Below are 22,776 nucleotides of genomic sequence, written 5' to 3' on the forward strand. Positions count from 1 at the left end.
ACCTTTCACCCTGACCCTCCTGACCTCGGCCACGCCCCCTGCCCTGCTGTCGCCAGGCAGGCTCCATGGCAACCACCTCCAGAACTCCACAGGTGGGGCCTGAGAGACAGGTGGTGAAAACACAGAACATTACCTCATAATTAAATAATTAGCGATCAGCAACGGCTCCATTTTTCACGATTTCTGACCAGAATATTTCCTTTAACTCTGAAAACGTGGCTCAGTTTTTCACTGAGTGAATCTCACGATCAGCAATCATTTTAGTCAGGTGTCTCCCTCCCTGCATTGTTCCTACGACAGTGCAGCCGACATCTTTCACACCTGTCGTGAATGTCGGCTACAAGGCTACAGAATAAACGAGCATGACAACGTATTGACTGGCTGCTTTTGATTCAGTCCAAAATTCCCCAAATTTAATGTTTCCAAACTCTCAAATGTGACAATTTAATGTTTTTTAAAAGTCTGAAATGATTGTAAAAGGAGCAGCTTTGTGTTTTGGACTGTTGGTCAGACATTACTTCCTCGCTGTGGGTCAGTGGAGGCGGACCTGGTCTTCTCTCTCAGTTTAAACTCTGGTAAAAAGCTCTGAAACACTTTTCCTTTAGTTTTCATTCTACAGTCCAAACAATTCTTCTAGAAAATAATCATCAGATTAACTCAGAGCATCCCCAGCTTCATTAAAACACATCTATGTTTATGTGGAGGTGAGTCCTCCTCACAGGTACAGAGGGACTGTCCACCTAGGTGAGTCCTCTTCGCAGGTACAGAGGGACTGTCCACCGCTCTTCATCACTGCAGCGCACTAAATGAGCAGATTTTACTGGAGTCTGGTGGGCAGAGAGGAGGCCAGGACATGATGGAATGAGCCTGACCAGATAGAGCCTGCTGGGTGTTCATAGACGTCTGTCTGTCAGCCTGCCATGCTAAGTGTAGCAGCCCTGCCATGCTAAGTGTAGCAGCAGCATGATGACCTCAGATGACTCCAGTGAGCCGCAGTGACATGAAGCTTCAGTAAACGACCACTAATGTATGACTGGAACTGAGCTTCAGCCGCCCTCGGTCCTGGACCACCGCTGCTGACCGAGCAGGTTAACGTTAAAGGTGAGGTTCACTTCAGACTGTTAGCCGGCTAGCTACGGTTAAGCTAACTACTACGGCGGCTGATAGGAGCAGTAAAACCGGCGGGAACAAGCCTCACATCCCGAGAACAAACGTTACGAGGATGAAAAACATCCACTTGAGCCGCCGTAACGAACGGCTTTACATTAAAAGACAAACAGAAGTAGTTTAAAGCTTTCTGTGACACACACCTCAGCAGTCTGCAGCGGCTTCTCCTGCCTGGTTGTCATGCGCAGTGCGTGTCGGTACTTGTAGTCCCGGAAACGTCTGAAGCCGGCCGAGTCCAGAGGCCGAGGAGGTCCTGGAAAACTACAAATCCCACCGCGCACCGAGACACGCAGGAGGTGCGACGTGTCACCAGCACCTGAACGTCTCATTCGTAGGCCGGACCCCAAAAATGAATACAAACACAATCAAATATTTGCACCTTTATTGTTCTTATTTGCACCTCCATTTGCTGTCTGCACCCCCCCCCCCGTGTGTTCTGAAGAGCCTCTGTAAGACTAAATATCTCCATTGTGAGATGAATAAATTCTTTTCTTAAAAAATAAAATTAAAATATATTAAAGTCGTCATTAAAATTAAAGACAATAAAACATCTAACTAAAATAATAATAAGTGGAGGTAGCAGTTAACTCGCAGTGATGGTGGTAATAACAGCACTGTAGTATTAACAGTGCTAATCATGTGTATGTGCTTCATATATATTTATATTTATGTTTTCATTTATATCCAGATGTTTTGTTCCAGTACAGCTGTGGGACAATAAAGAGGCAGCTCTGGTTTAATATATAAAATATCTTTATTTCAGCGCAGTGCTTCCAGGATTAGTTTGGGTCGTGAGTTCGCTATGGAGCTTAAACAACTATTTACACAAAGCAGGGATGTGATTGGCTGTAGAAAATGAATGATAGGGGAAGGTCAAGGACCTCTTTACGGAAAACAAGCTGGGGGCGTACGTGTTTCCTGTCAGTCGCACCTGCTGACCTTTGACCTCTACTGTTTCTCAAGCAGGTGATCTAGGAGGGGAAGCTTGTTCTACAGTTGATTCAGTCTGTCCGGATCAAAGTCAGAAAAAATAACCATGAAAAACTTGCACTGAGATAATACATTTTCATTTGACCCCTAACGGTGTTCACAGACTTCATTCATGTTCCACACTTTGACTCGGACTGACTTTAAGTCTGTTTCTATTCTTTTAACTCAGAAATATGCTGAACTGCTGCTGTGACATTAAAAAGCTCAGAGGAACAGATGTGGAGCTTTTTAATTAAGATGACGCAGCACAGTTTCACAGTTTCACACACGAAGTATATTTTCTCTCTCTCTCCCTGAGTCGTGCTGAAGCTCGCTCTTCCTCTTGTGCTCTGCTGACACAGCAGTTCCTTCACATGCAGTCTATGTAATCTGGAGTCAGTTCACTTTCCCTTCAGGTCGTTCCCAGTGTGAACACGACTTTCAGCCTCTAAGTTTGCAAGTTTTTGACTGATGTTGAAGAAAAGCAAGATGTTTTTGGTGGAAGTGTCGCTCATAAAGCAGAATGAGTGCAGAAAATATAACTACTGTCATAAAACCTCAGAGAATGATACAACTTTTAAATCTAGTTCTTCACATTCACATTCAACTCTCTACATCCAGTGTGAATCAATCCAATTTGATTGGCTGAAGCTGAGCCATGACGTGACATGAAGTGAACTGAAGTGATGTGATGTGACTTGAAGTGAACTGAGGTGATGTGATGTGACTTGAAGTGAACTGATGTGATGTGATGTGACTTGAAGTGACAGGTAAATACTGACTTGAATTGAAGCGGGGCTTGTTTTCTTTTCCTGCACCTCTGGATCTAATATGAATCTGAATTTCACAAACATAATTTGAAACGTATCTTGTTGCCAAAACTTGAAGTTTGAAGAAAATTTCCTTCTCTCCTCCCATCTGAAGAACCCAAGCTCTAAAATCAAACATCCCAGTCCTCCCCCTCCTCCTCCTCTTCATTTGCACCCTACTTCTTCTCTTCTGGTTTAACTGTCTGGGTCTCAGGTGTTGGAGGGGGCGGAGCTTCACCTGGCTGGTCAGCTCGCGGCGGTGGCACCAGCTTCCTCTCCAGCCTGGTGACTCGATGCTTGAGTTTGCTGTGAGTGGCTTCGTGTTCGGCCAGCAGCCGAGCGTAACGTGTCTGCAGGACGTCCAGAGTGCTCGTCATCCGCTCCACCTTCTCCTCGATCTCTTTGGGGTCGGGACCCTGCGCTGCCACCTAGAGGACGAGACCAGGTCTTGCTTTTAGTTCGGCAGATCAGACTCTTGGTTGTTTGTGTTTGTTTAATGTATCAGATCATGTGACTGTACCTCCAGGTCCAGCAGTCCGTCCTTCATCAGAATCTGCCTTCCCTTCTCCTCCAACAGAGCCTTAGCATCGGGATACTCTGTTAGCGCCTCCATCAGGTCGTCTTTGGAAAGACAGAAGAGGTCGGAGTAACCGATGCTCCTGATATTGGCTGTCCGCCTGTTTCCTGCTTTGCTGCCTGTTGAAGACCAAGATAGACTCTTAGGGAACAAAACAAACCAACATCCTGCCTAAGTTAGATTTAATCTCAGACCATATTTTTAATCATCTTTAAAGTCAAATGTGAAAAACTCAAGTAAGCAACATTTTGCTTGAGGGAGGACTGATCAAATCTCTACGGGGGTGAACTTCACTAAAGGTTCCCTGTGGAGGTTCAGACCTCTGGCAGCATTATGAATTGTCTTTTAATGAGTGGGTCCATGTTTTGTTTATCTCGTCCACAAGGATGCACACACCGCTGTATACCGCTGACCTACAGAGGGCAGTAACGTGCTGACACTGCAAGCTACTAAACATAAATTAAATACTTGAAAAATAAGCTCTGTTTTGTGTTTCATGAAAGATCATTTGATGCTAACGTGTTAGCAACAGCTGCCAATGTTCACTCTCTTTTAGATGTTGCTCTTTGTGTTTAATGGTGCTGAGGAAACATCTGGGACAGAGTCAAAATGTCCCAAAGCTGGACTTCATGACCACATCACGGACAACACGGCTGTCTAAATCAGACTGTTAGGAACCGATGTCGGCTTACCTTTGATAGCCAGGATGCTGATCTCGCCAAAGTAGCTTCCATCACTCAGCACGACAAACTGCTTGATGCCGTCGTCAGCGACGACAGCGAGCTTTCCCTCCTTGATGATGTACATCTCTCGGCCAATGTCGCCTTTCTTACAGATGTAGTCTCCTGGACTGTAGACCTGAGGCTGCAGCTTCAGCACCAGCTCCACCAGCAGACCGGCCTCGCAGTCCGCAAAGATGCGAACCTGCACGACGGCGCAGAGGAGAAACTCAGGTTTTCTCATTCACTTCAACTGCTTTTTAATGAAGAGTACCGGCCGGTGTTGCTGACCTTCTTCAGGGTTTCCAGGTGGACGTTGATGGCGATCTCAGCTCGCAGCTTGTCTGGCAGGTACTTCAACACCTCCCTCTCATCCACAGCTTTCTTATTGGTCCACAGGAAGTCGAACCACTTGATCACTCGCTTCTCCAGATCCTTAGTCACCTGGAGGGGTGACAGAAAGGTGGAGGAGGGGTTAAAGGTCAGCACTCGACAGTTGCTGATGATCGATATTCCACTAACAGTATTTGATAGAAACATTTCTGTGTTTATTCTTATGTTTTACTTTATTATCTTTAACTCAGAAATTACACATTTTGAAACACGGTAACAATTTTTATTCCTTACAATGCAACTTTTATTACCAATAGCAGGACAAAAATTGTAAAAACAACGATTAAAAGAAGACATATTTGTACACAGGTAAGCCCACTTGTACAAATTGAACTGCTGTCCATGAAAAAAACACCAATCACAAAAAGAAAGATGTTTTTGTTTGCAGGGGAACAGATGAATGCTACGGAGCCCCTAAAGTGTCATGAAGAAAAAAAAAACTATATCGTGCGCACGAGATACTAAAACGTGCGCTCGTTCATTTCTACAGACAGGTAGCACCAACAATAGACAGCGGGCTCCGTTCACGACTGAATCTCATTTTAATATTCACCGTATTTTCCGCACTATGAGGCACCTAAAAGCCTTTAATTTTCTCAAAAACCGACAGTGCGCCTTATAATCCGATGCGCCTTTTATATGGATCAATATTGGTTAATTATGGCTATCGTAGTCAGGGGGCGTGGCCGAGGTAACAGTGGTATTCCGCTCTCTGCGTGCCGTCAGTCTTTTACTGGCGCGTGCAGTCAGCTGTCAACCTGAATAATAAAATGACTATTTCACTGAACAATGAAAAAATATGAATATATGTTAAATAAAAGCCAATTAAAATATGAATCAAACGTGGTTAATGTGATTTCTGCTCCTGAACCTCAGCGCACAGCGTCTGCACATCAGCGCTGTGCGACGTCACCTGCATCTTTACGCAGGATCAGCTGTCATCTGTGAGCGCGAGCGATTTGTTTCAAAACGAACAAACTAAAATAAAATACATTTTAAATAAATGCTCATTCATTATTTTTCTAACCCTAACCCTCCGGAGCCGCGGGTGGCCAACCCCATCTAGTGGATGCATAACGCAACCCCAGACACCACAGGACGGTAGTTTCTGTCTATGCGCCGCATAGTGCGCCCTGTATATGAAACAAGTTTTAAAATAGGCCGTTCATTGAAGGTGCGCGTTAAAACCGGTGTAATATTCATATTTTTTCGCACGATATAGTTTTTTTTTCTTCATGACACTTTAGGGGCTCCGTATGCTTCTGTCAAAAGCTTGTCGTCATAAAAATCCACAAATGACTCCACGACTCTTTGCGTGACGTTCATCCCTGCAGGACTTTTCATTTTCCTGACTTCTCTTCAAAGCAGCCTTTGTGCACCACGTGACAGAAACATCACCCCCGCCGCACTGACCTTACGGAAGCTCATGTACTGTTTGATGGCGTCGATGCGGGCCTGGAAGTCGGCTCTGGCGGCGTTCATGTTGGTGATCATCGAACCGACGTTACCGACGATTGTGGCGAAGATCAACACGCCCACCTGGAAGAAAAGAGAACACAATTAAGCAGCATTAAATAAAAAGTACGTCATGAAAATGTTCCAGAAAGTCACGAGGATGACGTTTGTGTCCTGTAAAGAAACACAAAGTACAAAGAAAAAGTGAGAACTGTAAATGTCAGAGGAAACATCTTGTTTTGTGTCTGCCAGGATGCATCTTCTCACCAGGCAGGTGTTTTTATCTTAAAAAGCTTTTCGAACATCTTACTGATGTTTTATTACTTGTTCTGACGACGTAAAGCTTGAAACTAGAACTGATCAACACCGACAGGTGGAAAACTGTTCGGTCGATAACTGTGGAGTCTTTGAGGTGAGATGTTTTTATTTGTTTTAAAAAATGTAAAAAAGTGAAATTTTCCTGTTCTGTTTGATCCATTTTGAATGATTTAAAGCTCCAGGTAACTGACCTGGTGCTACAATGTTTAATGCAATGATGACATCGAGACCTCTGTCTATGAATGTTTAATGAACATCTGGACTTGAAATGTTTCATGTCAGAGTGAAGCTGCCGGCGCAGAGCCGCTGAGTCAACATCAGGACCTGTTGAGTTCAAACCAGGTGTGCTTTGGTTTTGAACGCTGTGTGCAGTGAGGGTCTGGTCAGATTTTTATTATCATGGACATGAATTTCTTCATCCAAATCATAACTTGGCTGATCTTGGACAGCATTTTCTATGGGCAAGGTTTTTGCATGGACGTTGACACATTTAGTAATTTAGCATGTTTTCCATTTAGAAACTCTATAACTTTGGTTCGAGTCCTGGAGGTCAGGCGTGCTGTTTGTCTGCAAAGTGCATGAATGTTTTCCGTTTCCTTGTCATCCTGAATCACTCTGAAATAAAGAGAAACTTCTCTTTAAGCTGAACCCACCAGGAAATCAGTGACAACGAAGAAGTACTCAGAGTTCTCCACAGGGGGCGGCGTTTCTCCAATGGTGGTCAGTGTCAACGTGGACCAGTACATACTGTAGGCGTACTTCCTCACCAGGCGACCGAACTCTGGATCTGACGGGTCGGGATACACAAACCTGTCAGCGCCAAAACCTGGAGGGACGGGACGAGACAAGCTGTTAGATTTACAGCAGCCATCGATGAAACGACCAGAGCCGGGATCCAAACCAGCAACCCACCGATGGCCTTCGAGAAAGAGTAGTAGAGGCAGGCGTTCCAGTGGATGATGATGACGATGTACATGACGAGGTTGGAGATGCGGAGAGCGTTGGGGTAGTTCGTCCTGGTCTCGGTTCTCTGGAAGAACTCCAGCATCCTGAAACAAACACAAAGATCTTGAATATTGTTGTTGTTTCAGTATGAGCAGAAGTTCAGGTGATTCAGCACCTTCAGAAATAAGTTTAGACACGTCAGCAGAGTGTCTCTGTGGTCTGTCCAGCACTGTGTTCAGACTGACATACCTCAACAACTATTGGATGGATTGTCGTAACATGTCGTTCAGACATTCCTGCTGTCATAACTTGATTTTCTGACCTTTCATCGATCAACATTTTAATGTTTATGACCAGTTTATGACCATTTAGCTGCAAAGCTAATGAAACTCCCTCACCTGACATACCTGACATACCTGACAACCTTCCACAGTGAACATGGTGAATATTTTAACCACTTAGCATTAGCATGTTAGTAGTAGTAGCCTCTCAGTCGATTCATGATCAACTCTGTACTTCGCCTCGGTGTAATTCCTGATATTACCACTGGAGGTCTCCAAAGTCAAGAGGTTTTCACTGTGTGCACAGGGAGACTTTCATCATGTCAAAATATCCCAGCAACAACTGAAAGTTAACATCAAATGAACATTTTCACCTTCATGCTACCTTGTCCTGACACTCCTGAGCATTTCAGAGGACAGCACCGTCTATTTTTCTGTTTCGCAACAGTACAGTTACCTTCGACACATCACTTTCTAAAGTGTGACGCAGTGTTACAGATTACACCACTGAACAGTATATGAAGTGGTTTACACAGTACGGCATCAGTCAGACTACGTGGGTTTGTTTTTGTGTACCTGTTGAACCTGAGGAGCTTGTTGAGGCGGATCTCAGGGAAGGTGAGGCCGAGGACCAGGTACAGCAAGTCAGTGGGAATCATGGAGGCCAGGTCCAGTTTGAACTGGAAGCTTTTCTTGTAGCGCTCACGCAGCTTCTGCTCGTCCTTCACCAGTAGACCCTGCTCCAGGTAACCTACACACACACACGCACCCACGCACGCACGCACGCATGCACACGCACGCACGCATGCACGCACACGCACACACACGCACACACACACACACACACATTTGTATGTACATTTAGCAATCTGTGTGTGTGTGTGTGTGTGTGTGTGTGCACGTGTGCACGTGTCTGGACCTGTCCGTGTTCTGAAGATCATGTCAGCGATGTAGATGAGGTCTGCAGTTAAGTCCAGAATGAACCAGTAGACCACATAGTCTGTCTGAAGCTCCTCGAAACAGGCCCTGAGACAGACACATGAAGACACGTCACACAGCAGAGCGTGAGAGACTTCCACAGTGACCTCACACCAAATCTGACAGACGGATATCACAGACATCGTGGGGACAGACGGATAATCGCAGACATTGTGGGGACAGACCGGAGGCTCACAGACATCGTGGGGACAGACCGTAAGCTCACAGACATCGTGGGGACAGACCGGAGGCTCACAGACATCGTGGGGACAGACTGATATCACAGACATCGTGGGGACAGACTGATATCACAGACATCGTGGGGAGAGACCGGAGGCTCACAGACATCGTGGGGACAGACTGATATCACAGACACCGTGGGGACAGACCCTGTGCTCGTTACCTGGCGATGATCAGGGTCCAGTTGTACATGACAGGGATGGTGATGACAGCCAGCCAGTAGTAGTAGGTGTTTCCTGCCGGATCGATCGCTGTGATCTCCTTCGGACTGGAAACGGATCGGGAGTTCTGGTTATTTCGAGCTCTGCGAATCGTCTCGGGTTCTGTACGAACTCTTAAACTAAACTTCAGTCGCCTGATTCATGAAAACAAAAATCTGCCTCAGTGGATCCCAATGAAGACTTACGGCTCCTCTTTGGCCTTCTCCTTCTCCTTCTCCTTCTCCTTCTCCTTCTCCTTCTCCTCTTTCTCCTTCTGTTTTTTCTCCTTCCTCTCCTTTTTCTCCTGCTTCTCCTTCCTGGGAGGACGGACAGATACAGTAAAAGCTGGTTTAAACTGAATTAAAATCAAAGCAGGTTGAAGTAACAACAGACTCTGCACGTGACAGCCTGCACCTGCACACCTGTCCTCCCAGAATGCCTCAGTGTTAAAACGACTGGTGTGTTTGGTCAGAACTGTCATTAGCTGTCTGTGATGACAGGGTTAACCAGCGGCGACGGTTAAAGAACTTACTCCTTCTTCTGTTTTCTCTCTTTCTTCTCTTTCTTCTCTTTCTTCTTTTTCTTCTTTTCGTCCCTGGAAGACAACAGGAAACGCATCACACAGACGACCAGAGTGCGACATGTTGTGGCACGGATGGCTGCAGGTGTGTCAGGTTGTCAGGATGCGCCGTCGTCCTCCTTTACAGAACAGCTGGAAGTCACATGACGTGAACGTGAGCGTGTGTGTGTGTGTGTGTGTGTGTGTGTGTCTTACTCGTCGTCGTTGTTGTTGCTGTTGTTGACGTTGAACAGAACTCCTGGTCCGACTCTTTGAGCAGGTCTGGAACACAGACGACAATCAGAAAGCAGGTTAACTGTTGGCTGCTTCACTCAACATGTTAAACTACCGGTTCACCTCAAGCGTCTCCTCGAGGACCCTGGAACTATCTCAGTACCCCCGGCAACTTCTCAGAGACCCATCTAACCTTCTCAGTGACTATCAGACCCTCCTGAAGGACCACAGAGCCCTGAGAAGGAGCTTCAGATCCTGTGAGAGGCCAGAACTGCCTCACAAACCCCTTAAAACTTGTTGAGGACTGGTGAAGTATCCCTTCATAGATGCATCACACTTTCTCAATGATCCTTGGATCCTTTGGACCACTGAGACCTTTAAAAGGACCCTTAGAACATCTCCAAGGGCAACCGTTCATTTGGGCCTCTAGATCCTTTAAAGGACCTCTAGAATCCACAGAACCACCTCAAGGACACCTGAACCCTCATGAGGACCCCTTAAACCACTTCAAGTACCCATAGACCTTCTCTGGGGTCTCTGGATTCTTCAGGCTGAATTTGAGCTAATCATTTTTTTGCACCACAGTTTTTCGCCTGTGACTTTCGTTTCCATGACTACTCACCCGTCCCCCTCGACGTCACCTGGCTCCTCCTCCATGTCATGTAGGACGATGGCGGGCGGAGTTAACTTGGAGATGGGGGACGGCACTGATGGGGCAACTTTGGCCATGGAAGTATTCTTTCCTCTGACTTCCTGTCCAGAGAGAGACGTTTTTAGACACGACAGCAGAGAGATGACAGGAAATGACGGACAGGCAGACGACCATGTGACAAAGGGCCCAATCCAGACTCCAGCTGAGGATCAGGAGGCTTCATGGGAGGTGGTCTGCAGGTTTAGCGTGTTCGGATCAGGCTTGTGATGTCTGATCATGTCTGAAGTCAAAGTGTAGTGTTGTCCATACTTGTTGTCTCTCCTAAAGGACAGCGTGTTTGAAGCATCAAGACCTCTCAGATGGTCTGGATCAGGTCTGCTTACTGTCCCCAAACTAAACCTGGAGAAGCAGCATTCAGTTTTTCATGTTACCTCGTGTTTCTTTTCTTTTTCTAGCACCTTCAGTTGTCTTGATGTTGAAACCTGTTGTACAAAGAGATCTGACAGAGGAGGTCAAACCCACCTGTTCCACACACCTGGTCTATCACTGCTGAAAGCGGCCATGTTTGTCAGGTAGTTCGTCTCAAAAAGCTAAATAAACTGTTTAAAAGCCTCTTGGATCAGCTGAAAATGCTTCGTCACAAAGCTGAAAACAGGCTGTTTGTCTGAGATACGAGGTTCTCACAGGACAAACGTGATGATCTTATAGAATATGAAGCATCGCTGCAGATTAAACCAGCCAACAGGATATAAAGTAGTTCAAATGAGCTCAAGCTGAAACATCTACAGCAGGAATATTAATCCACAAACATCACAGACGATGAGAAAGACAGGGAACACGAGTACTTTTACTTTTGAATGCAGTATTCTCACAGTGTGGTATCAGTACTTTTACTGCAGTACAGCATCAGGAAGCAGTTTGCGTCATTATTTATCTTTTATTTTACGTCTTTCCTCTGATATGAGCTAATCTGAGATTATTTTAAACATATCTGGTGGTTAATGACCCCTCTGCCCTCACTCACCTGTCAGATAATCCGTCACCCTCGGTTACGTGGCCTAGATCCACCGACCGCCCATCAAACTCATCGCCGCAGAAACAGAGGAGTACCCCCCCCTACACACACCATGCACACACACACACACACACACACACACACCTGGAACCTGTGAATCCTTTAAATTTGGGAGTGTGGAGAGGAAAGAGGAGAAACGGAGGGATGGAGAGGCGGAGGAGTGTTTGGAGGAGCCGGCAGAGGAGACTCCTCTGTCACCCTGATGAGGATAAAGAGATTAGAGGAGGGATGATACTGTCTGTCTCAGATACTCCTGATACACCTGCAGCCACAGGATCCACCCTCAGGTAGAATCCACCTCTTTCACCTGCAGAGCTCAGTTTACTTCAGTCGAAGCAAAATGTACTCCAGTATCAAAAGTACTCAAAGTACTGCAAAGTGGCAACGCCTGCATGATTAATCCTGATTATTGATTATTGATGAGTTCATGTGTAAGTGGTGCTTTTATTACATTCTTCTGGTTTGGTTGATAATGGAGGATTGTAGCATAGCACAGCGTCAAGTAGCATAAAATGCTAATACTCAAGTAAAATTTAGCAGAAAAAGTACAGCAACCAAGTAGATGTACTTAGTTACTTTCCACTGTTGAAATCAGAACCAGTCAAGGATAAAAAAGGTCCCACAGCTGGAATATTTTACTGAGTGATGAAGACTGTACTTATATAGATGAGATGAAGGTGGAGAGAACCTGAGGAAAGGTAGCAGGAAATAGAAATGAAGGAGGCCCAGAGGGTGCATGAAAAGGGAGGAAATAGAGGAAAGTAGAAAGGAAACAAGGGAATAAATGAGAGAAAGAAGAACTGATGTTAGCAAGAGGGCAGGAAGGACTGAGGGAAGTGGGAGGAACAGGAAAAGGTGACAGGAAAGGAGAGGAAGTAAGGAGGCAAATGTGAGAGAGCGAGGAAAGATTTCACCAGGAAGAAAGGAAATAAGGAAGGAAGGAAGGAGGAGACAGAGAAAAGTGGGGGAGGGGCAGATTAGAAAGAGTTCCTCTGATCCTCCTGAGTCAGCAGTGTAAGCCTAATAACACACACACACACACACACACACACACACACACACACACACACACACACACACACACACACACACACACAGCAGTGGTTCACAGGCAGCTATGATTGGCTTATTCGGATTTACACCTGTGTGTGTGTGTGTGTGTGTGTGTGTGTGTGTGGATGTGATGACAGTCTTAGCAGTTAGCATTTGTTAGCATCGCTGGAGGCCCCCTCCATGTTTGCTGTGTGTGACCTGACATTGTGTTTACACGCGGTCGGCATGTTTCCTGTTTACTGAACGAATGAAGCTCAAACAGTGATGATGAGGAGGGCGCTGTGACCTTCCTCACGTGTCTGATCTCATCATGTTTGACCTTTGACCACAGCTGTTTCTGATGTCATAGCTCTTCTTCTGTGGTGGTTTAAAGGCAGCGACTGGAGACGGCGCTCCACCTGCAGTTTGTCTCCATCAGCGAATCAGATTCACCGACTCAGCGGGACGGAGACAAACGTCCAGTCGGGTTTGATTCTGAAGGTTTTCTGGACATGCGGTTTGTCCTGCGTTTAGACGGAACCTGAGAGGACGAATAACAAACTTCCTGCCCACGCGTGGTAACCATAGCAACAACAAGCCAGCCATCAGTCCTCCTGAATCTTTATTGGAAAGTGGAATCACATGTTCAGTAACGACAGTACGTTGGTCCTGCTGACTGACACACACCTAACTAAAACAAACACACAACCAAAGATGGCCGACGTGGAGCATCATGGGAAATGTAGGAATAAAAAAGTTTTAAAAAAACATCCTGTGGTTTCACGTCGCGTCTAAAAGAAGTCGAGGTCGTCTGGAGCGTCCAGGTCTCTGTACTCGATGATGGACCGGGGGTCCCCTCGCACGCCCCTGCAGCGAGAGAGAGAGACATCATCAATATATAATCAATATATATGCTGTCTGTCTGTCTGTCTGTCTGTCTGTCTGTCTGTCTGTCTGCCTGCCTGTCTGTCTGTCTGTCTGTCCTCTACCTGCTGTTTCGCTGTTTCCCAGGAAACCCTCCTCCTCCTCCTAAATGACCTCTGAAGTTGTCGTAGTTACCACGCCCCGCCCCAAACTGGTTGGGGGGGTAGGGAGGGGCACCACCTGCAATACACACACACACAGATTATTAATGAGCTGGGACGCAGAGAGAAGCAGAATGTGATCACTGTGTGTTGGAGTGTGTTGTACCAGGGAAGCCGGGCATGGGAGGTCTGACTCCAGGAGGATATCCCAGAAGGCTTTGCTGCTGCGGTGACTGAGCAGGAAATCCTGGCATACCGGGGGGAGCGGCTGAAAGACGGTGAGACCAAGTCAGTCTGAGATAAAAACATTAACTTCTGTCTGTGCTGTCCTACGTTTCCCACAATGCCTGTGTGTGTCAGTCACCTTGTGCTGGTGGTGGGAGGGGCTTGTTCTCAGGTAAGGCGGGTCTCTTGGCATCCAGCAGGAAGTTGTTGAAGAACTCAACCTCCTGTCTGACGGCGGACACCTTGTCTCCGTGTTTGTTCAGGATGTGTTTACGCACAAACTCCGGAGCCTGAACAACAAGGAGTGTTACCCCGGTAACCGCACGCACGCACGCACACACGCACACACACACACAGGAAGTTGGACTTACCTTGAACTTTTTCCCGCTCAGAGGACAGAGCCACTTGTCTTTACTGAGCTCCTGAGTGTTCGCTGACAGGAACTTCTCCACCTGGACAGACACACCCACATGTTACAGACAGACAGGTGCAGACAGACGCAGACAGACAGGTGCAGACAGGTACAGACAGACAGGTGCAGACAGACAGGTGCAGACAGGTACAGACAGACAGGTGCAGACAGACAGGTACAGACAGACAGGTACAGACAGACAGGTGCAGACAGACAGGTGTCTTGCCTCTTGTTCCGGCTCTTTCTTTCCCAGCCTGGAAGCGTCTTCTTCACTCAGAGTCTCTGAAGGAGAAAGCAGAGGAGCCAGACGCTCCTCACACATTCTCTGATGCTCACTCACTGTCCAATCAGAACACAGCGCTATTACACTCACGCTGACATCATCATCATCATCCTCATCTAACTGCATGTGTGTGTATATGAACCACACGTGTTTTTGAAGACGTTCATGGCTTTACTTTTTGATACAAACAGCAGTTTTTGTGTGCAGTGCTTGTGTGTGATGACGCGTGTTATCAGTGTGCGTGCGTGCGTGCGTGCGTGCGTGCGTGCGTGCGTGCGTGCGTGCGTACCCTCGGCTGCAGTGATCTTGGCGACAGGCAGGGGTCCTCGTACGTGGATCAGTCCACAGCGGTGAGGCATCTCGTCCTCCGCAGGATACTCACAGAAGTTATAATAATCTACAGAGTGAACCAGACGCAGGTAGAGCAGCAGTCTGTCCAGCACCTGCACACACACACACACACGCACGCACGCATGCGCACACACACAAACACAAACACACACACACATTAACTATACACAAACACCACAATCAAAACTTGAGACAGAAACAGGTGGAGCTCCTCCCACCTTCAGCAGCTTGTCATCTGTCTCCACGGTAACCTCAGACGAGGAGGAGGGGTCTTTGCCGTCGCCTGCATCTTCACCGTTGCCCCCCGAGGCCCCTGTGAGCTCCTCCTCCTCAGCACTCACCTCCTCTATCAGGTAATCTGTGATGTTCTTCAGAACGGGGTTGGTCTCCATCTGCAGCGCACACACACACACACACACACGCACACACACACACACACGCACACACGCACACGCACACACGCACACACACACACGCACACGCACACACGCGCACACACACACACGCACACACACACGCACACGCGCACACACACACGCACACGCACACACACACACACACGCGCACACACACACACACACACACGCGCACACACACACGCGCACACACACACACGCACACACACACACACACACGCACACACACACACACGCACACATTAGGTTTCCATGTTTTTTCCTCACAACATGAGTACTACATAGACACACAAACACACACACTGAAGACGAGGTGGACCGTACCTGTCCGGCCCACAGCTCCCCCCTCTGGTCCAGACTGTGGACGAGCCGGGCCGACAGACGGATGTCGTTCCTCACCACCGGCCTGTGGTGGGTCAGACCGTTGACGGTGCGAACGCGGCGGCACAGATCTCTGTTGACCACCGGGGACAGTTCACAGTCCCTGAGCTGGGGGGGGCGAGAGGAGCGCCAGCTGATCACTGTGTGCTATCTGTGTGTGTGTGTTCCTGCTGTCTGACTCTGTGTGTGTGTGTGTGTGTGTGTGTGTGTGTGTGTTACCCTGATGTTCTGCAGGTTCCAGCACGTCTCCTTTATGTTCACGCTGCGGTCAAACGTCACCCAGCAGCGCCTGAAGAACCTGAACACACGGAGCAGAGCTGCTGGTTTATTCTGGTCTGACTTTAGGACACACAGTTCATTGTTAGCCCACAGAGAGGCCGGTGGTCCTGGTCCTGGTCCTGGACCTCCTCCTCACCATAAACACTCCCATTAAAGCAGAGACTGTCAGTCAGACTGACGCTGCTTCCTGTCAGCTCGTCATCATCAGTGACAGCAGAGCTTCACTGCAGGAGCGAGGCTGCGGACCCTGAACCAGGTCAAACACTGCCTGACCTGACTCACTGCAAACTCGTTAGCTTAGCAACATTAATGCTACAAACAACCCATAATGCATCACACTCTCCATTCAAAAAGAATATATGGTGCTATGCTCCCTATGTTCTTACACTTTATCATGTGAATAACAGCAGATTGATCATATCAATAATCAGGTGTTGCAGCCGGACTCGTTTTTATTACCTCGTTTCACAACATGAAAAGAAACTGATTCTTTCCTCTGGACAGGTAAACCTGCAGGTACATCATGTGTCTGCCTGTCAATGAGCTGAACTGAACCTTTGAACACACCACCCAGCCCACACGTTCTCACCTCCTCTCAGGCTGAGGGTCTGACAGCGCCACCCGCAGGAAGCCCGGGTACCTGCGACACAACTACAAACACAGCTCATGTTAGTGCAGGTGCTCGGTGCTGTGCACAGGTAGGCGTGGCTGCGTGCACATTCAGCTGTCTTTGTGAGAACTGATTTGAGTTTTAGAGTGAGGACGTCTTTGGAGGGCGAGTCTCACCTTCAGACAGACCTGAAGGTTCAGGCTTTGTGTTCAGGTTTAGGTGAGACAGGTTGAGAGACAGGGTGAGACAGGGTGTGAACAGGGTGAGAGACAGGGTGAGACAGGTTGTTACAGCTGTGGGTGTTCTCTGTGCTGTTCCTCTCCAGCTCCGCCCAGGTGTGCAGCGTCTGACAGCTGAATGAGGAGCACCTGAACCAGCACAAGGTCCTCACAAGGATAGCAGTACACGTGTGTGTGTGTGTGTGTGTGTGCGCGTGTGTGTGCACGCTCTCACAGCAGTGATCTCGTCCTTGGACACCTCCGGCGGGATGCTTCTGATGAACAAGGAAGTGGTGAGGTGGAGGGGGCGGGGCTTCGCTGGAGCCTCCTTCTCTCTGTCCTTCCCTCGCTCTTTACGACGCTCTGGCGCACGCGCACGCGCGCACACACACACACACACACACGCACACACACACACACACACACACACACACACACACACACACACGTTAGCTGAACAGAATCATGACTCCATGTTTAACATGTTTCACAGAACGCTGTCAGACCGTCTTTGTTTGTGTTTATTTGTTAATAAAGTTGTGTCTGTCTGTTCATACTGATAACAGAACGCTCAGGAAACAACGTTCCTGCTTCCTTTAACATTCTCTGGAATCTTAAAGCTTCTCACAAGCCGTTTATTCTGGACACAACTTGTCTGTACCGTCTTCTCCGTCCTCCTCCTCTTCCTCCTTCTCCTCGTCTTCATCCTTCTCTCCATCAGAGTGGGAGGAGTCGGAGTCTGAGGCGCTGCCCTCGCCGCTGTCAGCTGACACGCTGCGTTTCCTCTTCCTGCCCTGAGAGGAAGGGGCGGGGTTAACACCAGCATCATCTCTAGTCCCACCCAACTGTGCTGTGATTGGCTCGCTGTTGCCTCAACGCAGCTTTCTGATTGGAGTGCAGCCTAGTTTTCACAGCATAACGTGATCTTTGATCATCAAGGAAACGTCTCCAGGCAGGTAAGACTCAGCAGCCAGCATCCAAGAGGGACTAACCAATCACAGCACAGCAGGGCGGGGCTAGGCCAAACCACCTCTCTGAAAACACTGTTCATCATCAGCACCAACCAGAACCCACTCACTTTCTTCGTCTTCTCCTGTTCCTTCTTCTTCTCCTCCTCCTCCTCCTCCTCCTCCTCCTCGTCTTTCTCCTCTCCGTTCTGCTTGGCTTCCTCTTCACAGTCCTGAGAAGGAAGACGTTTCACACAGTTAAGACCAGATCCCGGCTTCTTAATCAGAGCAGCAAAAAGCCAACCAATCAGGACACCAGAAGTGAGACACAACACGTCATCGATTCACCTCGCCATCATCAACAGCTTCACGGCGACATCGTACAGTTTGACGCCATCACGAGGCGAAGACGCTCACGCTGCAGGACGTTACTGACCTTATCGGAGGCCTTCGTCTCTCCGCCGGTCGTCTCTTCTGTCCGACTCCCCGTTGACTCCGAGCCGGTCTGACCGCCCGCGCTCCCTCCGCTGGGATCTCCCTGACTCTTCTCCCCAGCTCCTCCGCCGCCGCTGCCGCTCGCCTCGCCGCCGGCCACCGGGGGAGCAGACGGTACCTCCAGGACCTGCAGGTCAAAGTCTGTACCTCCCTCCATCTTTATGACGGCTGGAGAGAGAGAGAGACAGGAGAAAGGTGAGACAGCAGGGAGGGCCTGTGGACTTCATTACCCAGAAACCACTGCAAGGTGACAGCGGGACACAAGATGTGAATGTCAACAGAGTGTCAGTTATTAACCCGTCTCGCTGCTCATTATTAACCTGTCTCGCTGCTCATTATTAACCTGTCTCACTGCTCATTACTGTCCTGTCTTGTTACCGTCTCTCTGTCTGTCTCTACCTGCGTCCAGTAGTTTGATGATGGCGGGGGCGTGGTCCATGTCCAGCGACACGTTATCCAGCCAGTTGTTGTCGAGCAGGAAGAGGAAGACGCCCAGCCGGGTTTTGAGGGCGGCCAGAGACTCTGCCTTCCTCGCCGTGATGTCATCGGGGTGGTACTTGGAGCGAAACCACTCCTGGTCTTTGTGCTGGAGGAAGAAGTCCTGCAGCTGCTGTCGTCTGAAGTCCAGTTTGTACTGATTGTAGCGCTTCACCGACTCCGTCTCGTCCACGCTGTCCTCCATGTTCAACAGGAACTCCTGCACAGACCGTCCAATAACGTCACCATCACGATGTTCACAACATCCACGGAGCTCCGCCGCCAGCACGCTTCGTTTGTTTCACTCACCTTAAAGCTCCTCATGGTGGGAGGACCAGGAGGCGGGAGATCTGGATCCACCAGCCCCAACCTGACGGAGACATTTGATTTTAGAATAATCAGAAACAGTTGAGCCTCTTGGGGCAGACAGGGGGGACGCAGAGCTCACCTGCCCTGCAGTGGGTGACCTCCATGGTGTGGGTGAAGGTGGGGGAGGTCGGGGTGCCAGCCCTGAGGCCCCGCCGCCGGAAACGGAGCCCCGCCTCCTCCGTACGGCAGGTCGTACCGGTATGGCTCCCCCCGGTGGTCGTCCCTGGAAAGTGCAAACGTGGATGACAGAATGAAGGCAGGTGTGTGGCCCGCAGGTGAACACCTGCAGCCGCATCACACACTCACCAGTCTCTCCTCATGCGTTTGTGCTGAGGGCTGATGTGTCGGGGCGGAGAAAATCTCTCTCTACGACCACGATCGTAATCCCTCCTCCTGTCTCTGCCGCGGTCCCAGTCCCTGAAAACACAGACAGACGGACAGTTCTCCAGTTTACTGCATCAGTTTGACATTGAAACAGAGACTCAGAGCGTCTCCATGCTGAGTCCATGCTGAGTCCACTCAGAGTCTGTCCACACTGTCTCTGCGACTGTTGCAGTTTGTTATAGAGGACGTTCTGCTGTTCATACAGACTGAACACAGGACGCAGCGTTCAACCTTCAGACACAGCCATCTCTTCCACACTCTGCTGTCTGTGAGCCAGGCACACTGGAAACCCTTCACAGGACGAGTCAGAGTCAGAACCAGGATCAGAGCGCCTCAGGCATCAAATACTTGTTAAATCTATGAAGATGGCAGCACAATATAATGTTATATAATAATAATAGCAGGGACATCAGACATCAGACCGGTGAGAACTGAATGTCTTTGGAGGGTCGATTGGAGCTGATTATTAAGTCATGGGGGCGTTAGCAGGGAGTGACTGTTTGGAAGGTGGCTGATCGGGGGGGTTAAACAGTGATGTCATCTGTTCAGTAATAAATGGAGCTTTGAAAACGAAGGGTCTAGTTCAGCCTCCTCACTTGCTTTCCTGCAGTCAACAGTCTGAAGTGCCCCCCTAACAGCAGAGGAGATGAAGGCCTGTAGACTGAGGGGTTTAAAGAGGCCACGGGGGCCATCAGCAGATCCAGGGTACACACGGACGTGTCACAGTAAGATGCGTTAAGGTGTGCGTACCTGTCGGGCCAGTCGTCCCTCCTCCTCTCCTCTCTCTCTCTGGACCGCTCCATGTCGCTCCTCTCTCTCCTGAATTTGTCCCGCCTCCTCCTGTCGAACTCGTCATCGCTGTCTCCCATTGGACTAAAAACACACAGACGCTGTTTTTTTAATACCAGGTGAAGAAAAACCAACAAGCTGCTGCTCTGGCCCTCAGGAGTACTTTGGGCTTCAGTGTTCAGGGTCTTACATGTGAACATGTAGGCAGCAGGAGCTGGGGCTCGAACCCCCAACCCCCCAGTCATGATCACATCTACTTTACACATGTCCTAAATAAAATGACTGCATTCATACAAGAGATGATAACGAAGCTCCAAAGCTCATTTTAATCCTGTGATGTCTCAACACACTTCCCTGCTTGACTTGTGCATGGACGACACTGAGCGTGTTGAATTATATCACTGCAGGTTACACATATTCATATTAGTGTCATGTCGGACAATTCAGGTTTATATTTATATTGATTAGTTTGGAACTAGCCGACAACTTATAGTGTTTATTAATAGTCTATTTACCACAGCTGCAGAGCCTCTTCATCAGCCTCTCCTCCGGTTTATTGGCAACCTTCATATTCCTGCTGTGATTATTATTTCAAGTAGCTTGTTGCAAACCTTTGACATGACTAGCAGTAGATAGGCTAAACGTCTTGTTATATAACACTTTCGGCCATAAACAGCGGCTATAAGACAGGAGCTGTAGACCATACTCGCAGTCAGGAGAGCCCCCCTTGTGGACATTTGTGGTACAACGTATAATATTGTGTAACTGACTGTTATCAGCTTGTTGTTTGAGAAATGTCTTTCATATTTACACAGTTTGAACTAATTATATAATTTTGCTATTTCTGTTCCTGTAGAGAAGCTCTACTTGACAACATCACTACTGTTTATCTTGTGGGACTTTGTGAAAGTGTTTGGACCTGAACCTGATCTTTCTGAGGCCAGACTTGTATAAACCAGTGCTCTAATGTTCATATATTTTTCACACGTTGTGCCGGAGCTCGTGTCAAAAGCAGAATAAAGATTCAGAAGTTTTACAGCTAGAAGAGAGAATAAATAAGAAATGTGGCGATGTACACTTCAACCCTGATTCCAATAAAGTCCGGACTTAAAACCAGAATCAGTCATTTTCAACCAAACTGTCTCCTGATAACAGTTTCCTGAGTCCAGGTATGAACCTGTTCACCTGTGGAATGTTCCAAACAGTTTTTGGAGCGTTCCACAACTTTCCTAATCGTTTGTTGCTCCTGTCACAACGTGTTGCTGCATCAGATTCAGAATCAGCAGAGATTTACAAAAATCAATGAAGCTGATGAGCTCAGACATTAAATATGTTGACTTTGTGCTGTTTTCAGGTCAGTAGAAATCAAACCGGATCACCCAATCACATTCTGGTTTACTGATGTTTCACACAGCGTCTTTGGAATCAGTGTTGTAGAAAGACAACATTTCCTCATCATGCAAAGTAATTATGTAATTTCATCAAGATCACTCTCCGATTACATCATATTGTGGCTCATATGAAATGTCGCAGTAATGTAAACCATGAAGTTTAGGAACATGAGCTCACAGAGACACTCAGGCTAAACTACACTAAGGCTACGTGTCAGGTAAACTAGGTTTTATCCGGATAACACGTCTGTTCATTATTTCACTGTAACATATTGCTAAACATCTCGATTCAGTACAGCACTCAGACAGATATGATAGATTTAATAAAGCTTCAAGTCTTCAAGAGCTGCTGTAACTTTTACAAACCACCAGATGTCACTGTGTTTGCTGAGTTTCAAGCCCGAAGCTTCGAGTCTTTTTCAACAGAAATAGAAAAAAAGTCCCAAAGATTCGTCAGGATTCATCCGCCAGACACTCATTTGGACTAGTTAACTTAATAAATACCAAGATGTTTCTTTAGAAAACCGGTTTATCGGTAACAAAGTTGACAAACGTAAAACATCACCTCAACAATAGTTACGTTAACTGGTATTTAGCTTATGTTAGCTCCATTAGCATTAGCTCCTTTTAAACCGACTTCATTGTCACTAAAATATAAAGCAACTTCAGCTTAAATAAGAAAGCAGAAACAAACATTAAAGTTCTCAGTGGGCTAAGACTCAAACTATCGCTAGCAGATAGCCGAAGCTAACAACTGCTAATCAGCTAGTTAGCATCAGAGCTAGCTCAGCGTGATAACGCAGGCGCAGTCCGGGCTCATATTCTCCTCAGTTCGTGGTCGTGCTGGTTTACATATAAAACCCACAGTAATGAAGTCACACAGTGAAGTTTTTACCTGCAGCTCTGTCTCTTAAAAAGCACCGAGAGGAAAGCTCCTGAACTAACAACACAACTGTCCTGCCGCCAGTCCGAGATCACGACGAGCCAACGAGACTTCCGGTCGTCTGAATTTCCGCTCAGGTTTTTTAGTTCACAGTGAAAGAACGTCGCCACCTGAAGGTCAGGAGGGAAACAACAGGAACAGGCACACTTTCCATCAACGTTATTCAAACAATGGCGAC

At 47.8% G+C, this 22,776-nt stretch overlaps 3 protein-coding genes across 3 annotated transcripts in view; all 3 read right to left on the reverse strand.

Annotated features, from left to right (window-relative positions):
• Positions 1-1,363, reverse strand: part of nfxl1 (nuclear transcription factor, X-box binding-like 1) — a 17,639-nt gene extending 16,276 nt beyond the window's left edge. Inside the window, exons 1-2 of the mRNA XM_041965578.1 lie at positions 1,311-1,363; positions 1-99 (exon numbers count right to left, since the gene is read on the reverse strand). The exon at positions 1-99 is cut by the window's left edge and continues 96 nt beyond it. Of these exons, the coding sequence (XP_041821512.1) occupies positions 1-67 (67 nt within the window). The 5' untranslated portion in view covers positions 68-99; positions 1,311-1,363. The remainder of the gene's footprint in view (positions 100-1,310) is intronic.
• A 569-nt stretch (positions 1,364-1,932) lies between these two features.
• Positions 1,933-11,931, reverse strand: cnga1b (cyclic nucleotide gated channel subunit alpha 1b). The gene is made up of 15 exons (XM_041965601.1): positions 11,521-11,931; positions 10,467-10,597; positions 9,827-9,892; positions 9,584-9,646; positions 9,258-9,368; positions 9,015-9,119; positions 8,553-8,659; positions 8,210-8,384; positions 7,320-7,456; positions 7,061-7,233; positions 6,048-6,173; positions 4,533-4,685; positions 4,215-4,446; positions 3,466-3,641; positions 1,933-3,373 (listed from the first exon to the last, which is right to left on the reverse strand). The coding sequence occupies exons 2-15, from the start codon at positions 10,571-10,573 to the stop codon at positions 3,122-3,124; spliced, it is 1,983 nt and encodes a 660-aa protein (XP_041821535.1). The 5' UTR covers positions 10,574-10,597; positions 11,521-11,931; the 3' UTR covers positions 1,933-3,121.
• Positions 11,932-13,212: 1,281 nt separating this feature from the next.
• On the reverse strand, positions 13,213-22,643 carry LOC121626862 (serrate RNA effector molecule homolog). Its single transcript, XM_041965580.1, has 21 exons — positions 22,551-22,643; positions 20,226-20,348; positions 19,398-19,508; positions 19,171-19,314; positions 19,032-19,092; positions 18,645-18,942; positions 18,187-18,413; positions 17,882-17,983; positions 17,465-17,597; positions 17,039-17,166; positions 16,565-16,626; positions 15,916-15,994; positions 15,640-15,804; positions 15,118-15,291; positions 14,838-14,991; positions 14,492-14,604; positions 14,225-14,305; positions 13,993-14,143; positions 13,795-13,896; positions 13,593-13,707; positions 13,213-13,470 (listed from the first exon to the last, which is right to left on the reverse strand). Exons 2-21 carry the CDS (start codon positions 20,342-20,344, stop codon positions 13,395-13,397), a joined length of 2,595 nt encoding a protein of 864 aa, XP_041821514.1. The 5' UTR covers positions 20,345-20,348; positions 22,551-22,643; the 3' UTR covers positions 13,213-13,394.
• Between the last annotated feature and the right edge of the window lie 133 nt (positions 22,644-22,776).

This window comes from Chelmon rostratus, chromosome 23, assembly GCF_017976325.1.
Source record: "Chelmon rostratus isolate fCheRos1 chromosome 23, fCheRos1.pri, whole genome shotgun sequence".
Lineage (NCBI taxonomy): Eukaryota > Metazoa > Chordata > Actinopteri > Chaetodontiformes > Chaetodontidae > Chelmon > Chelmon rostratus.